Source organism: Loxodonta africana, chromosome 5 (genome assembly GCF_030014295.1).
Source record: "Loxodonta africana isolate mLoxAfr1 chromosome 5, mLoxAfr1.hap2, whole genome shotgun sequence".
NCBI lineage: Eukaryota > Metazoa > Chordata > Mammalia > Proboscidea > Elephantidae > Loxodonta > Loxodonta africana.
The window spans coordinates 160,198,557-160,216,451 of record NC_087346.1 but is presented as its reverse complement, the minus strand read 5'-3'; the positions used below and the strand labels follow the sequence as shown (position 1 = coordinate 160,216,451).

General features: G+C 50.2%; 1 protein-coding gene across 5 annotated transcripts in view; it reads right to left on the bottom strand.

Annotated features, from left to right (window-relative positions):
* ACOX3 (acyl-CoA oxidase 3, pristanoyl) overlaps window positions 1-17,895 on the bottom strand; it is a 97,122-nt gene that overhangs the window by 29,275 nt on the left and 49,952 nt on the right. For 4 of the 5 annotated variants that reach the window (XR_010322176.1, XR_010322177.1, XM_064286188.1 and 1 more), the window contains exons 6-9: window positions 16,583-16,726; window positions 15,865-15,953; window positions 9,994-10,090; window positions 1,808-1,990 (exon numbers count right to left, since the gene is read on the bottom strand). Coding sequence is in view for 3 of the 5 variants with exons in the window: in XM_064286188.1 (XP_064142258.1) it covers window positions 1,808-1,990; window positions 9,994-10,090; window positions 15,865-15,953; window positions 16,583-16,726 (513 nt within the window). In the remaining 2 variants the exon portion in view is untranslated. The remainder of the gene's footprint in view (window positions 1-1,807; window positions 1,991-9,993; window positions 10,091-15,864; window positions 15,954-16,582; window positions 16,727-17,895) is intronic. The other variant, XM_064286190.1, reaches the window with a different exon arrangement.

Sequence of the window (17,895 nt, the reverse complement as noted above, 5' to 3'; positions counted from 1 at the left end):
GAGGTGAGTGAGTAGATGGATGGATGGATGGACGGACGGACAGAGGGAGAGAGGGAGGGATGCATGGATATATGGATGTATGGATGGGTGAATGGGTGGATGATGGATGGATGGATGGATGGATGGGTGGGAGTGTGGACGGAGGGAAGGATGGATGGATGGATGGATGGTTGGATAGAGGGACGGAGGGAGGGATGGAGGGATAGATGAATACATGAATGGATGGATGGATGGACGGGTGGACAGATGGATGGATGGATGGATTGTAGATGGATGGATGGGTGGGTGGATGGGGCGCATAGAGGGATGTGTGGATGGAGTGAAGGATGGAGGGAGGGAATGCTGGATGGGTGGGTGGGCAAATGGGCTGACGGCTGGAGAAGAGGAATAAGCCTGCCAGGAACCTGGGACACCCTCATCACCACCATCCATCTACTGAGTGCTTACTGTGTGTCAGGCATTGTGTCACGTGCTCTTTTCATTGAATCCTTTACCCTACCAAGAGGCATTATTATTATTCTAATTAGCTCCAGTTTACAGTGGAGAAAACTCAAGCACAGAGAAGTCTCGTCACTTGTCCGAGGGCACACAGCCAGTGGGGGGTGGCAGCTGAGATTAGGAGCCCAGCACCATGGCCTGAGTGGGCTCCTAACCGCTGGCCTACCCTGTGGCCTGGGATCGGCAGTGGGGTGGGCCAGGGTGTGCGCTGCACAGGCATGGATGTCCGAGTGCTTTCCTTTACTGGTGCTCACTGTAAGACAGGTCTGCAGCCACAGGAAGAGATGCTAAGAGTCACAGCAGCAGCTCTGCCACAGTCTCCTCAAATTCCACTCCAACGCACTGTGTGTGCGTGTAGCTTGATTTAGCTCCTGAACTTTGATTTCAGCCACTATTTGATCGTGGGCTCCCCCACCTGTAAACTGGGAACAGTGATTCTAACACACCTTCATGGTGGCTGATGGTACGCACAAAAGGACAGGTGACACAGGTGACAGGCTGTAGGTAAGCACCACCCGAACATTCCTCAGATAAACAAGCATGTCCCCCTTCCCACTTAGTGACGTCTGCACGGCCCCACGTCACCACCCGCTGCCCCTCAATCAGCTCAGCGGCTGACCTTTGCAGACCGGCAGGACCAAAGGCCCTTGCGCTTGACATCACATCTCTGAGCTCCCCAGGAGAATTTCTTAGGCACAGGATGAACGCGTCAGAGAGCGTGGCTGTGGACACACAATGCTGACCCCTGCCACCAGACATGACCGTCACCCCAAAGCCTCACCAAGACTCACTCCTTTTCATTTTCCTCATTTTTGCTAGTTCATGTTTAATTTTTAATAAAAAAAAATTCACTAACAGTCCTGCTGCTCTGAATCTGCCTTCCTATTAATTGTGGTGTTACCTGTCCTCTTACCTGTCCTGTTACTATCCTCTTACTTATCCTGTTGTTAACTATCCTCCTATCTGTCCTGTTAACTGCCGTGTTGTTACCTGTCCTGTTACCTGTCCTCCTACCTGCCCTGTTACCTGTCCTCCTACCTGCCCTGTTACCTGTCCTCCTACATGTCCTGTTACCCCTCCTCTTACCTGCCCTCCTACCTGTCCTCTTATCTGTCCTATTACCTGCCCTCTTACCTGTCCTATTACCTGTTCTCTTACCTTACCTGCCCTGTTATGTGTCCTGTTAACTGCCCTGCTAACTGCCTTAAGAGGTTTGATCAACTTTCAGCAACCAAATTCCAACTATTTAAAAGAATTACATCTGCACATGTGATGAAGAGAAAATGAAACCACAGTGGAAACACCATACCTGCATCTGATACTCGAGGATGGGTATTTCGTCTGCATCGGTTGGTCCAAACTGGCGTCGAGTGGCCGAGAATCGGATTGTGATGCACAGGGCCAGTTTCAAGTTGATGATGGACATCCCCATGATGGAGACACGGCCAAAAGACAAGCTGCCCAGGGAGGCTCCGAAGCGCCGCCTGTCATCCTGGGGGCAAAGCAGTGGGCACCATGAGCGAGGACGCCTAGGTGACCGCAGACACAGCAGGGTGGACATGGAGGCACGCCCATGTTCCTTGTTCAGCAGTGATCAGGTGTCCACGCTGCACAGACGTGGAAGGACCAAGCCAAGGTCCTGCTCTTAGTCACCCCGTGGTGCTTTGACGCACTGAACACTAATGACCTAAGACCAGACATGCTGAGGATGACATCACACATGAAGAAAGTAAAAGGACATTAAAGATGAAGGAAAGAAAGCAAAGACCAAAATGGATGTCAGAAGAGACTCTGAAACTTTCCCTTAAAGGCAGAGTAGCTAAAGCAAAAGAAAGAAATGATGAAGGAAAAGAGCTGAACAGATGACTGCAAAGGGCAGCTCAAGAAGACAAAGTGTTATAATGAAATGTGCAAAGAGCTGGAGTTAGACAACCAAAAGGGAAGAACATGCTTGACATTTCTGAAGCTGAAAGAACTGAAGAGAAAATTCAAGCCATGAGTTGTAATATTGAAGGATTCTATGGGTAAAAATTGAGATTTCTTCATGTACTTCAACCAAACCACCATATCTCAACCAAGTAAGATACAAGAATCCCCCTATCTTCTCTTAGAACAGAAATCAAAGAGCTTTGTAAGAATATAAAACTATACCACTCTTCTCAATATTTTGTTTTGTTTTTGGAATCATAATTAAACTATATTATTTATAATAATGCATATTGGGTTTATTATTGTTATTTTTAAATCAGTTAACTTTTTAAAATTTCTAATATGGCAAATAACATTTCGAAGACTAGGAATCCTAGAACACTTAACTGTGCTCACAAGGAACCTGTACATAGACAAAGAGGCAGTGGTTTGAATAGAACAAGAGGATACTGTGTGATATTAAAATCAGGAAAGGTGTGCGCCAGGGTTGTATCTTTTCACCATACCTATTCAGTCTGTATGCTCAGCAAATAATCCGAGAAGCTGGACTATATGAAGAAGAACGGGGCATCAGGATTGGAGGAAGACTCGTTAACAACCTGCGTTATGCAGATGACACAACCTCGCTTGCTGAAAGTGAAGAGGACCTGAAGCACTTACTAATGAAGATCAAAGACCACAGCCTTCAGTGTGGATTACACCTCAACATAAAGAAAACAAAAATCCTCACAACTGGACCAATGAGCAACATCATGATAAATGGAGAAAAGATTGAAGTTGTCAAGGATTTCATTTTACTTGGATCTACAATCAATGTCCATGGAGTCAAGAAATCCAACAAAGTATTGCATTGGGTAAATCTGCTCCAAAGACCTCTTTAAATTGTTAAAAAGTAAAGCTGTCACTTTGAGGACGAAGGTGCGCCTGACCCAAGCTGTGGTGTTTTCAGTCGCCTCATCAGCATGCAGAAGCTGGACGACGAATAAGGGAGAGCCAAGAAGCATTGATAATTTGAATTGTGGTGTTGGCGAAGGATATTGAATATACCATGGACTGCCAGAAGAACAAATAAATCTGTCCTGGAAGAATTACAGCCAGAATGCTCCTTAGAAGTGAGGATGATGAGACTTCTGAATATGTCATCAGGAGGGATCAGTCCCGGGAGAAGGACATCATGCTTGGCAAGGTAGAGGGTCAGCGAAAAAGAGGAAGACCCTCAACGAGATGGACTGACACAGTGGCTGCAACAATGGGCTCAAGCATGACAACGATTGTTAGGATGGTGCAGGACTAGGCAGTGTTTCGCTCTGTTGTACATGGGGTCACTATGAGCCAGAACCGAATGGACAGCACCTAACAGCAACAACGTATGCGTGCAAAAGCTGGACAATAAATAAAAAAGACCAAAGAACTGACGCCTTTGAATTATGATGTTGGTGAAGAATATTGAATATACCATGGACTGCCAGAAGAACAAACCAATCTGTCTTTAAAGAAGCACAGCCAGAATACACCTACACAACCTACATAAGCAGAAGTTCTTTGGGATCATCAATAATTTTTAAGAATATAAACAAGTCCTGAGACAGAAGATTTTGACAGCCACTGATCGGATAGCATGAACTGACTGTTTTATCTAGGCTTCTGATATGTCTGCCCGCGTGATCCACTGGTTTCTGGATGGGCTGTGATGACCTCTCTGGCTACAGCTGTTGCTTTATCTGTATCTTCCTGTAGATTGGTCTGCGGTTGCCTGGTGTATTTTGAGGCTGAACCGTGACGTGGACACAAGCTTATGATGGATATACTTTCTGGTTCAATTATTCTTTTGTGCGTACGTAACAACCTTCTTTCCCTCTTATGGCATTTTTTGTCTTAAATTATTTTGGTTCGTATTTACCTGGTATATCTTTCCCCATCCTTTTACTTTCAACTCTTCTGTGTCATTCGGTGTCTTGTCGACAACACACTTTTGTATCTTGTTTTCAGGTTTTCTAACCCAATCCAATGGTTCCATCCTTTCAATGAGAGCTCAGAACTCTCTTGCGTCTGTTGTGACTGCTGTTGGAGTAGGGTTTGGTCTCATATTTTCCATCTGTGCTACCGCCGTTTTGGTATTTGTTTTTGCTGCCTGTTATAGATTGAATTGTGTCCCCCAAAACTATGAAACTCTGGCCCCTATACCTATAAAACTCAAGCTCTTTGCACATGTCATTATAATATTTAATTTGTCTTCTTGAGCTGCCCTTTGAAGTCAAGTATTATAATGACATGTGCAAAGAGCTGGAGATAGAAAACCAAAAGGGAAGAACACGCTTGGTGTTTCTTAAGCTGAAGGAACTGAAGAAAAAATTCAAACCTCGAGTTGCAATAGTGAAGGATTCTATGGGGAAAATATTAAATGACACAGGAAGCATCAAAAGAAGATGGAAAGAATACAGAGAGTCACTATGCCAAAAAGAATTAGTCAATATTCAACCATTTCAAGAGGTGGCATGTGATCAGGAACCAACGATACCAAAGGAAGAAGTCCAAGCTGCTCTGAAGGCATTGGCAAAAAACAAGGCTCCAGGAATTGATGGAATATCAACTGAGATGTTTCAACAAACAGATGCAGTGCTGGAGGTGCTCACTCGTCTATGCCAAGAAATATGGAAGACAGCTTCCTGGCCTAGTGACTGGAAGAGATCCGTATTTATGCCTATTCCCAAGAAAGGTGATCCAACTGGATGTGGAAATTATAGAACAATTTCAAGTCGGAATCAACTCGACGGCACTGGGTATCATTAATATCACACGCAAGCAACATTTTACTGAAGATCATACAAAAGCAGCTGCAGCAGTATATCGACAGGGAACTGCCAGAAATTCAGGCTGGTTTCAGATGAAGACGTGGAACCAGGGATATCATTGCTGATGTCAGATGGATCCTGGCTGAAAGCAGAGAATACCAGAAGGATGTTTACCTATGTTTTATTGACTATGCAAAGGCATTCAACTGTGTGGATCATAACAAATTATGGATAACATTGTGAAGAATGGGAATTCCAGAACACTTAATTGTGCTCATGAGGAATGTATACATAGATCAAGAGACAGTTGTTCAGAGAGAACAAGTGGATACTGAGTGGTTTAAAGTCAGGAAAGGTTTGGGTCAGGGTTGTATCTTTTCACCATACCTGTTCAATCTGTATGCTGAGCAAATAATCCCAGAAGCTGGGCTCTAAGAAGAACGGGGCATCAGGATTGGAGGAAGACTCATTAACAACCTGCATTATACAGATGACACAACTTTGATTGCTGAAAATAAAGGGGACTTGAAGCACTTACTAATGAAGATCAAAGACCACAGCCTTAGCAGGAGAGCAGTGAGATGCAGACCCCAAATTCTCATAAAAAGATCAGACTTAATGGTCTGACTGAGACTAGAAGGACCCCAGTGGTCATGGCCCCCAGACCTTCTGTCGGCCCAGGACAGGAACCATTCCCCAAGCCAACTCCTCAGACGGACAGTGGACTGGACAATGGGTTGGAGAGGGATGCTGGTGAGGAGTGAGCTTCTTGGATCAGGTGAACACCTGAGACTATGTTGGCATCTCCTCCCTGGAGGGCAAATAAAAGGGTAGAGGGGGTTAGAAGCCGGTGAAATGGACACGAAAAGAGAGTGGAGGGAGGGAGCGGGCTGTCTCATTAGAGGAGAGCAATTGGGTGTTATGTAGCGAGGTGTATATAAATTTTTGTGTGACAGACTGACTTGATTTGTAAACTTTCATGTAAAGTTCAAAAAAAAAAAAAAGACCACAGTCTTCAGTATGGATTACACCTTAACATAAGAAAACAAAAATCCTCACAACTGGACCAATAAGCCACATCATGATATAATGGAGAAAAGGCTGAAGTTGTCAAGAATTTCATTTTACTTGGATCCATAACCAGCACCCCTGGAAGCAGCAGTCAAGAAATCAAACAACGTATTGCCTTGGGTAAATCTGCTGCAAAAGGCCTCTTTAAAGTGTTGAAAAGCAAAGATGTCACCTTGAAGACTAAGGTGTGCCTGACCCAAGCCATGGTATTTTCAATTCATCATATGCATGTGAAAGCTGGACAATGAATAAGGAAGACCAAAGAAGAATTGACGCCTTTGAATTGTGGTGTTGGCAAAGAATATTCAATATACCATGGACTGCCAAAAGAATGAACAAATATGTCTTGGAAGAAGTGCGGCCAGAATGCTCCTTAGAGGCAAGGATGGCGAGACTGCGTCTTACATACTTTGGACATGTTGTCAGAAGGGATTAGTCCCTGGAGAAGGACATCATGCTTGGCAGAGTATGGGGTCAGCGGAAAATAAGAAGACCCTAGAGGAGGTGGATTGACACAGTGGCTGCAACAATGGGCTCAAGCATAATGATTGTAAGGACGGAGCAGGACCTGACAGTGTTTTGTTCTGTGGTACATAGGGCCGCTATGAGTAGGAACTGAATCCACGGCACCTAACAACAACAACAAAAAAAAAAAAAAATTTTTTTTTTTTTTTAACAACAACAACATACGTATAAAAGGAGCCCTAGTGGCACAACCCAGTGGTTAAGTGCTCAGCTGCTAACTGAAAGGTTGGCAGTGTGAACCTACCAGCTGCTCAGACGGAGAAAAGACCTGGTGACCTGCTTCCGTAAGGCTTACTGCCAGAGGTATGGGAGACAAACCAGCTGCCTTGGAAAGCCTACGGGGCAGGTCTGCTCTCACACGGGGCTGCTATGAGTTGAAACTGACTCCACGGCACCCAACAACGACATAATATCTATAAATACGATCCTCTCTGGAAACAGCGTCTACTTTGTTATGAATTAGGCCGTCCTCAAGTAGGGTGGGTTCTATATCCCTTCTGAGTTACGCAAAGGGCAGATGGGACACAGCGACACACACGGGGGAATCAGACGCCACGTGAGGACTGTCTACAAGCCAAGGAACCCAGGAACGCCCAAGGCTACTGACAAGGAAGAACTCCACATGGTGGAGACCCCGGTTTGGACTTTAGGCCTCCAGAACTGTGAGAAAACAGACTTCTCTGCTTTAAAGCTGCCCGCGTGCGGTTTCTGTATTACGGTGGCTCTTGGAGCCTAAGACAGTGTCCACCCCCCATTTCTCGTTTCTGTTGGCTAGATAACGTTTTCTCCTGTTGGGTCGAAAGTCCTGCTTCTACTGTCGTTCTTATTGTGGTTGCCCTTCAGGTCTATGTCCATGATCATGTCCCCACTGGCCTCTTAAACTTGCTAATACCTTCCCCCAAAGAGACAAAACCACCAGCCCACACTGTCAGACCCCTTGTGCGGGGGTGTGTATGTGTGTATATATACATATACGTACGTATATATGTATGAATGCATATAGTTTTGTTTAATACAACAATAAACCTTCCCAAGTGACTTCTCAGCCTTAGTTCCCATGGAGTCCCTGGGTGGTGTAAACAGTTAATGAGCTCAGCAGCTCACTGAAAGGTTGGAGGTTTAAGTCCACCCACAAGTACCTCAGAAGAAAAGCCTGGCAACTGAGTTCTAAAAAATCAGCCACTGAAAGCTTTACGGAGCACGATTCTACTCTGACACACAGAGGGTCACCGTGAATCGTGTTCTACTCGATGGCAGCTGGTTTATCTCCCACAGCTCTGGCTGTTTCTCCTGGGTTTATCCCTTGGTCACCATGAGTTGGGGTCTACTCAGTGGCAGCTGGTTTGTCTCCCACACCTCTGGCTGTTCTCCCACACCTCTGGCTGTTCTCCCAGGCCTGTTTCTTGAATTATTTGAACCCTCCTTCAGAGGTATTTCCACCATGGTATTCACGTGGCAGTCTTCCAAAGCTCTGCATGCCTGACAATATTTTTATTATGCTCTCACCTAAGACTGATCGTTTAAGTGGATTTTAAAAATAATTTTAAAACACAAATATAAAGCTATTTCCTTCAACAGTTTCAAGTATTAGCTCACTGTCTTCTTGCACCTAGAGTTGTACCTGAGAAATCTGTTGTTATACTGATTTTTGTCCCAGTGGAACTGGATCTTCTCTTTCTCTGGAAGCTTCCAGAATTTTCTACCTTTGAAAATTTCTACCTTTGAAAATTAAATTTCCTTAGTGTGTCTCAGTATGGGCTTTTCCTTATTTGGTACCCATCGATCCCTTCAAGCAGAGGTCTTCCTTTCTTAATTTAGAGAAACTTATCTCCATCATCTCTGCAGTCTCTTCTTCCCTGCAGTCTCTGGTAAGCGCCGTCAACATGGTTTTACAATCACTAATTCCTGCTTCCACTACACATATCTCATTTACTGAGTTCTGTTTTTCAACTATTTTGTTTGAGGAGCCCTGGTGACGCAGTCGTTAAGAGCTTGGCTGCTAACCGAAAGGTCGGTGGTTCAAACCCACCAGCAGCTCCACAGGAGAAAGACGTGGCAGTCTGCTTCTATAAAGACTACAGCCTTCGAAACCCTGTGGGGCGATCCTGCTCTGTTCTCCAGGGTCGCTATGAGTGCAGTCGGCTCCTCGGCGGTGGGTATGCTAATAACCCCAGTTTTAAATGACTTCTTGTACTGCTAACTTCTTCTCTAGCTCCTTACGCACACGTGTCATGCTTGTTCTAACTTCCTGTTCTTCCTGCCGTGCTCTGCTCCGGGCAGTAGACACTCCAGGAGCTCTTTCTTTGGAAGGGCACTGCTCGGCCTGTGGTCACTTCGAAGGGGCCCCCTTGGCGTGTGGTCCCATTGAGTCCGTAACTCCAAGGGTGATCATGGTCAGCTACTCCATCTTAGGCTGTCCCTGGGAAGGGCCTGGCCCACCACAGTCCCTCAGTGAATGTAGGGGGGTGAGCCCCAGACACTAGTGAGCACTGTCTGTCAGCCCCAGTCATGGGCAGGCCGCAGGCAGCCCTTCTGGTCAGGCTTAACCTTTAAGTTCTTGGGGGCACACTGCGAGAAGGGGGCAGCCTCCCCGGTTGTCATCCTAAAGGTGTGGGAGGAAAGAATGCCCATGGGTCACCCAGCAGCAGGGTTGTCAACTTCTGCAGTGCCCTGAGTTCACCCCTGACCACTAGTATCAGAGGTGTGCCTGGCCCCAGAAGTTCCTTCCCTGTCCACTGGAACTAAAGCCAAGAGAGAGCACCCCCGCACAGCAAACCCTGGGGGTCTCCATCAGTCAGGCAGGGGGAATGCCCCGTGAGGGTCGGAGGACGGGGCCTGTTCCAGGTTAAATGACAGGGAGGTCTCAGCCACAGGCACCACGTGTGTGTCGAGGGGGGGCCCTGCCAGGTCCCACAGTGGGAGGTCTCAGCCACCAGCACACCGTGAGTGTTGAGGGGGGAGCCCTCCCAGGTCCCTCAGTGGGGGGCTCAGCCACCGGCATCCCGTGACTGTTGAGGGGGGCCCTCCCAGGTCCCACAGTGGGGGGCTCAGTCACCGGCACCCCATGAGCATCAGGGGGAGGCCCTCCTAGGTGCCACAGTGGGGGGCTCAGCCACACCTAGAAGCACTGTCTCCAAGCCTTTGCTTCACCCACAACCCTCCCTGGAAACGCCAGTACCTTAAATGGAGTGACATAGGTGCCTTCGGGGGTGACGTCCCCTGTGCGGTTCAGAAGGTCCCGGCGAGGAATCCGAACCTTGTGGAACATGGCGAAGCTGTTCAGAGACACAGCAAGACCCTGGTTAGACCAGAGACTAGCCCAGGAGCTCTGTCTTTCCCCTTGAAACCCAGTAAATGAAACCAAAGGGTCACTTAGAAGGTAATATGACCCCACAGAGACAGAACACACCAGGGGACAGGAAATAACAAATCTTTCCATATAAAAAAGTAAGTAAAAAAAAAAAAAAACTAGTGGCGTGTGTGGTGGGGTTCCAGGTGAAGCAAGCCTGGCCATACATCGCTAATTACCAAAGGCACGTTCTTCATTCCGTGGGCTAAGTCTCAGGGTGGCCGGGCGTGCTCTGGGAATACGTGCCAGGGAGAACTCACCACCGAGAACACTTAGGGGGCAGTTATCCACCAGGGGAGATGGGGACTCAGCTCCTCGGAGGCGTGTAGCCTCTGAATCACCACCTTCGATCCCATACCAGAACCCACAATTACGCGATAAAGTCGGCAAGCTGGAGTTTAAACCCTCAAGTTAAACACGAGACTTTGCCTTGCTGTACCAGTGAGCATGGGGGGGAGGTCCCCAGGTTCCACGGTGGAGGGCTCAGTCAGCACTGCCCCGTGAGCATTGGAGGAGACACCCCCAGGTTCCATGGTAGGGGGGCTCAGTCAGCACTGCCCTGTGAGCATGGGGGGAGACCCTCCCAGGTTCCATGGTGGGGGGCTCAGTCAGCAGTACCCTGTGAGCATCGGGGGAGACCCTCCCAGGCTCCATGGTAGGGGGGCTCAGTCAGCACTGCCCTGTGAGTATCGGGGGAGACCCTCCCAGGCTCCATGGTAGGGGGGCTCAGTCAGCACTGCCCTGTGAGCATGGGGGGAGACCCTCCCAGGTTCCATGGTGGGGGGCTCAGTCAGCACTGCCCTGTGAGCATGGGGGGAGACCCTCCCAGGCTCCATGGTGGGGGGCTCAGTCAGCAGTGCCCCATGAGCACTGGGGGAGACACCCCCAGGTTCCATGGTGGGGGGCTCATTCAGCAGCACCTGTGAGTATTAGGGGGACCTCCCAGGTTCCACAGTGGAGCTGAAATTTTAAACCCTTAAGTCAAACACAAGAACTTGTCTTGCTGTATCAGTTTTTCAATAGCAAGCACATTCGTTTTTTGTGGGCAGTAGAGGACAGACCTACGGCTCTGTCATTACGGACTGGCCATGTATTAAGAGGAGTCCCTGGGAGGAGCAAAGAATGAAGCACCAGGCTACTAGCTGAATGGTTGGCAGCTCAAACCCACCCAAAGACACCTTGGAAGACAGGCCTGGCAATCTGTCCCTGAAAGGCTACAGCCATGAAAACTCACGGAGCAGTTCTACTCTGCACACACGGGGTCGCCATGAATCGGAATCCGCTGCGTGGCAGCAGCCTGGTTTCTGTGCTAACAACCGAAGATGTCTTCCGAGCTCATCTGCAGAGAACGGCAGCACCAGGCCGGGGAGGAGGCCGTCTGCTCGCCCTCCCTGCCACCTGCCCATCCTTCAACTCAGCTCCTGGACCGCACCCTCCTCAAGTCACCAGTCCTGACTGAGTCCCAGGACGGCCCTGCTCCTGCCTCTCACCTCCACCTGGAAGCAACGCCCAGAGCTGCCTGCCTCTCTCTCCCGTGAGCTCCTGCCACAAGCTCCCTTCTGGCTTTTTCTCCACACTCTGCCTCTCCCACCTGTCTCCTCCCGGGGCCAGGCACCCTTCCCACCTGCTGCTCCATCCCCATGGAATGTAAGCCCTTTGGAACAAGGTGGAAGGTCCCCCGCCTCACCCACCCACTCCCCAACAGCACTGCTCTCCTCTCTGAGCTGCAGGCCTGGCACACCTGTTACACAGGGAGCCTCAAACGGCCTCAGCACGGCCCCAGATTGTGTACCTGTTCACAGCCAGCTGAGGCCTGTGAGCCCAAAAAAGCCTACTGGTGCCAAACTCAAATTTGTACACAAACTCAAATTTTTAGCCACTTGGAGCCAGCCTGCTTTTCATACCCCACAAAACTGCGCCCAACACCTGCTGGCCTTAAATAAGCTAAAACCCTATGGTTATAAGCTCTCAGCACTGCTGCTCCGGGGCACTCTTAGGGACCCACACACGGACACAATATAGGCAAACGTCAGCCCCTCTCTCCTCTCCCTAAGACACTAGGACGACCCACACAGGGACACCATGGAGGCACATCTCAGCCACCTCTCCTCTCCCCGGGGTTTCCTTCCTCCTCCCCTTGTGGGGCTCCCTGTATCCCTTGCCTCCAGTAGACCTCCTGCTGTGGGATCACCCTCTGCATGGTGTGATGTGTCAACCCCAACAAATAACTAGTGCAAGCTGCTATCTCCTGGTCACATCTCTTCCTGTGATCAGCCCGACTTCCCTACAACTCACTCCACCACCTCTGCCCCCGCTTCCTGCCAGCCCTTGGATCTCACACTGCCCAGAGAGCCCCACTTTCCCACATGAACATCCAGGTGGCACCACCTCCTCCAGGAAGCCCACCAAGATGATGCTACCTACTCCACAGAGGATGTAGGGTCCCTCAGCACTCCTAGAGCCACCCCATTCTGCGGTGACCATCAGCAGTCCATGTTCCTCACTTGGCCACTGGCTTCTGTTCGGCTGTTTCCTGGGGGTCTTATGCACGTTTTGATAAGGGGGCCATAGTGCCCAGGACATACCAGTCACTTAATAAATACAGGGTGGGGTGAGACACGACCCTTTGGGGGGCGGGCACTACCCCCATGAAGGCCCAGTCCTGGAGCAGCCCTGAGGGGAAGGTCCACCACCTCTCCCTGCATCCAGGGCACAGCAAGGACCCCAGGGCTGCAACGTCCCTCACAAGCCCTTAGGGAGGCAGAGGAGAGAGTGCTGTCAGTGAGGGATTCCGCTGGTTCCAGGCAGAGGCAGCTCAGCCTCCAGTACACAGCCAGCTGAGCTGCTGCCGCCCTCCTCAGCCCAGGCGCGGGGCACGCAGAGCCGGCCAGACAGGAACTCGCAGGTTTGCACTGTGACAGCCACCGAGGCTCGGCTCAGGAAGGATGGCCCAGGTCCCACACTCAGAATGTCCCTGGCCTCAGAGCTATGGCTGCTAACCAAAAGGTGGACAGTTCGAATCCACCAGATGCTCCCTGGAAACCAATGGTGCAGTTTTACTCTGTCCTATAAGGGCGCTATGAGTTGAAATTGACTCGACGGCAATGGGTTTATTGTTTTTTTTTTTTTTGGCCTTGGTGCAAACGCCTAGTGAGTTCTGGCTTCCCACGGGAAAGCCCAGCAGCACCCCTGCCTGCTAGATTCTGCTCGCTGGAAGCACCTTTTTTTTTTTTTAATTTTTATTGTCCTTTAAGTGAAAGTTTACAAATCAAGTCAGTTTCTCATACAAAAATTTATATACACCTTGCTATATACTCCTAATTGCTCTGTCCCTAATGAGACAGCCCACTCTTTCCCTCCACTCTCTCTTTTCGTGTCCATTCCGCCAGCTTCTGACCCCCTCTGCGCCCTCATCTCCCCTCCAGATAGGAGATGCCCACATAGTCTCAAGTGCCTGCTTGATCCAAGAAGCTCACTCCTCACCAGCATCTTTTTCTATCCCATTGTCCAGTCCAATCCCTGTCTGAAGAGTTGGCTTTGAGAATGGATCCTGTCCTGGGCTAACAGAAGGTCTGCGGGCCATGACCACTGGGGTCCTTCTAGTCTCAGTCAGACCATTAAGTCTGGTCTTTTTATGAGAATTTGGGGTCTGCATCCCACTGCTGTCCTGCTCCCTCTGGGGTTCTCTGTTGTGTTCCCTGTCAGGGCAGTCATCGGTTGTAGCCAGACAGCATCTAGTCCTTCTGGTCTCAGGCTGATGTAGTCTCTGGTTTATGTGGCCCTTTCCGTCTCTTGGGCTCATTAATTACCTTGTGTCTTTGGTGTTCTTCATTCTCCTTTGATCCAGGTGGGTTGAGACCAACTGATGCATCTTAGATGGTCACTTGCCGGCATTTAAGACTCCAGGTGCCACTCTCCAAAGTGGGATGCAGAATGTTTTCCTAATAGATTTTATTATGCCAATTGACTTAGATGTCGCCTGACACCATGGTCCCCAGACCCCTGCCCCTGCTACACTGGCGGAAGTGCCCTTTTCGAGGAGGAAGCTGAGTAGATTCATACTTGAGTTCAGCTGAGAGCACCCTGTCATCAACTTATTCTCTTCGCATCATTTCTGTAGCACAAACACCATTCCAGAAAGAGCCAGATGGAGCCAGATGGGAGGACAACCTGCAACGAGGACCCCTGGGGTCCTCATGGGTGGGAAGGGGGCTCACAGGGACAGACCTGCTCCCAGACACCACGTGCACTGCCTCCCTGGGCTCCGGAGACAAGCACTGTCTCCTCAGGCAAGCAGACGACAGTGGCCGTGCCCCAGCCTGCAGTTCCGAGGAAAACACCACCGGAAAGGATCTTCACTCCTCAGCTGCCAGAGCCATTGGGCTGAGGCCAACTCACTCCACTTACGTCTGCCCCGGATCCCTCAGCCACTGTCCCATATACTTGGAAATTCAAACCACACTGTACTTTTTCAACATAAATGATCTCTGAATCGTAAAAACCAGTTAGGACGCCAATATCTGACTTAGATGGAAAAGCCAGGTGGAATTCAGAGGAGGAGCCCTGCCAGGGTTTCCGTTTGTGCTTAAAGACCATCTCTAATTTTCAATGCTGTGGCGCCTCCTGCTGGGCACGCGTCCTCTGACCCAGCAGGTGGGGGGAATGGATGAATGCCCGAAGGGCCCAGGAAAGGATGAAGGTACCTCTCGGAGGAGGATGGGGGCTCACTGCCTGACTCACACACCAGGTCCAACCCCAGACTGGCACCCACAGGCTGGAGACCCTACCAAGTCACATCACCTGTGAAGGCTCAGGGACTCAATGTGTCTGCAGCCAGTGTCAGCGTCCTCTGCCCCTGTCTGCTGGGTGGGGTGAGGATCACGCCTCTGAGCAGTGATAGTCCCTAGAAAAAGGGCAGCACCAAGGGCAGCTGGCGCTGTGACACGGGCGGTGCAGGGAGCAGTGTGGAGGCCCAAGCTCACCAAGGCTCAGGACGCTAAGACCTCACAAGGGAGGCAGGCCCAGGCTACAGGCTGTGGCCCCCAGGCTGCAAGCATCTGGCATGATGGGAGCGCCTCCCCTGTGCCGGGGGAGAAGGCCGTCTATTCAGCACTCTAATCTAGTTCTGGAAACGCTGGTGGCGCAGTGGTTAAGAGCTACAGCTGCTAACCAGAAAAAGATCAGTAGTTAGGAAACCATATGGGGCAGTTCTACTCTGTCCTATAGGGTCACTATGAGTCAGAATCAACTCGACTGGTAATCTAGTTCTGGGAGTCCCTGGGTGGCGCAAACATTTAAGTGCTTGGCTGCTAACGGAAGGCTAGAGGTTCAAGTCTACCCAAGGCGCCTCGGAAGAAAGGGCTGGTGATGTGCTGAAGAATCAGCCATTGAAAACCCAACGGAGCGCAGTCCTACCGTGACACACGTGGGTTCACCATGAGTCAGGGCCAACCCCACAGTGGCTAGTAAGGCAAGCCCTTGCGGTCCATCTCCTACCTGTGCATGGGTGAAGCGCGTGTCCCCGGCACGGTCAACCCGGCTCCTCCGCAGTTGAGGGTCAGCAGGAGGAGTGGCACCCACACCTTGTGAGATCGTGGGGGCAACGATGCACCTGAGGCTCGTCAGCAGTCAAGCTCTGAGCAACCTGGGCAGCGCCCCCCGAAGGAAGCACCGGACCCAGAGCCCAGCATGTCCACTCACCCATTATCCAGCCCGTTCTGCCCGAGCTTCCTGCCAATGTCGCCAACCATCACCCCGGGCATGGGGAGCAGGGTCTTTGGGTCCCGGATCTGCACAAAACCACAGAAAGCCACAACGCGGTTGTCACGTGCAGGGAAACCAGAACGAGTACGTTCCAAAGCCCCCTGACTGAGCCGTGAGCTTCCTCTGAGGAGCTGCAGAGGGTTGGATAGTACCCTGTAAAAATGACACGTCCTAACACCAGGACCTGTGACTATGACCATATTTGGAAACAAGGTCTTTGCAGGTGGGATTGAGTTAAAGAGCTTGAGATGAGGACAGCATCCTGGATTAGGGTGGGTGCTAAAACCAATGACGGTCATCCTTTAGAGAGAAAGGGAGGGGGAGATGGGAACAGGAAGACAGGGGAGATGGCCACATGAGCCTAGGGAAAGACGGCAGTGATGTGGCCACTCGCCTAACACAAGGGCCCATCCCAAGGTATTGAGGACCCCTCTGGTCTCTAAGCCCCCCGTCCCAGGGTGCTGAGGACCCATCTCGTCTCTGAGCCCCCATCCCAGGATGCTGAGGACCCCTCTCGTCTCTGAGCCCCGTCCCAGGGTACTGAGGACTCCTCTCGTCTCTGAGCCCCCGTCCCAGGATGCTGAGGACCCCTCTCGTCTCTGAGCCCCGTCCCAGGGTACTGAGGACCCCTCTCGTCTCTGAGCCCCTGTCCCACCTGCACCACAAAGGCGTGCAGCCCGTGACACTGGCCTCCTGGCGTGTGCAGCTGAGCATACACGACCGCGTGAGTAGCTGTCTTCCCCATGTTGCCAACCCAAAATTTGGATGCTTTGAAGTCAGGGGAGTGTATGATGAATTCCTGTATGTGGGAAAGAAGGCAGAGCTAGCAACTGAAACACACACAGAACTTTTACTTCTTTTTGATTAAATTTTCTCTGGTCAAAGTCTTTGAGGTAAGAGTAAAGACTGGGCGTTTTATTTCCTGTGGAGCTTAAAGCCCATTGCTGTTGAGTTGGTTCCCACTCACTGATTCCCACTCACGGAACCCGACTTGCATCACAGTAGAACTGAACGCCACAGGGTTTCCGATGCCGTCATCTTTACAGAAGCAGATCACCGGGCCTTTCTTCTCTGACGCTGCTGGATGGATTCCAACCACCAACCTTTCAGTTCGTAGTTGAGCGTAAACCATTTGCACCATCCAAGGTGTTGTTGTTGGTTGTATCAAGTCAGCTCCGATGCTTGGTGAACTCACGTACAACAGAGTGAAATACTACCCGGTCCTGCACCATCTTCATAGTCGTTGTATGTTTGGGTCCACTGTTCATCTCATGGAGGTTTCCCTCGTTTTTGCTGACCCTCTACTTCACCAAACATGATGTCCTTTTCTAGCGATTGGTCATTCATGACAACGTGTCCAAAGTAAGCAAACCAAAGTCTCACAGCTCTTGCCGCTAGGGAGCACTCTGGCTGTACTTCTTCCAAAACAGATGTGTTTGTTCTTTTGGCAGTCCATGGCGTATTCAACATCCTTCGCCAGCACCATAATACAAAGGCGTCAATTCTTCTTCACTCTTCCTTATCCGTTGCCCAGCTTTCACACGCATACGAGGTGATTCACAACACCAAGGCTTGGGGCAGGTGCACCTCTTCTTCACTCTTCCTTATTCGTTGCCCAGCTTTCACACGCATACGAGGTGATTCACAACACCAAGGCTTGGGGCAGGCGCACCTCTTCTTCACTCTTCCTTATTCGTTGCCCAGCTTTCACACGCATGTGAGGTGATTCACAACAGCAAGGCTTGGGGCAGGCGCACCTCTTCTTCACTCTTCCTTATTCGTTGCCCAGCTTTCACACGCACACGAGGTGATTCACAACAGCAAGGCTTGGGGCAGGCGCACCTCTTCTTCACTCTTCCTTATTCGTTGCCCAGCTTTCACACGCACACGAGGTGATTCACAACACCAAGGCTTGGGGCAGGCGCACCTCTTCTTCACTCTTCCTTATTCGTTGCCCAGCTTTCACAC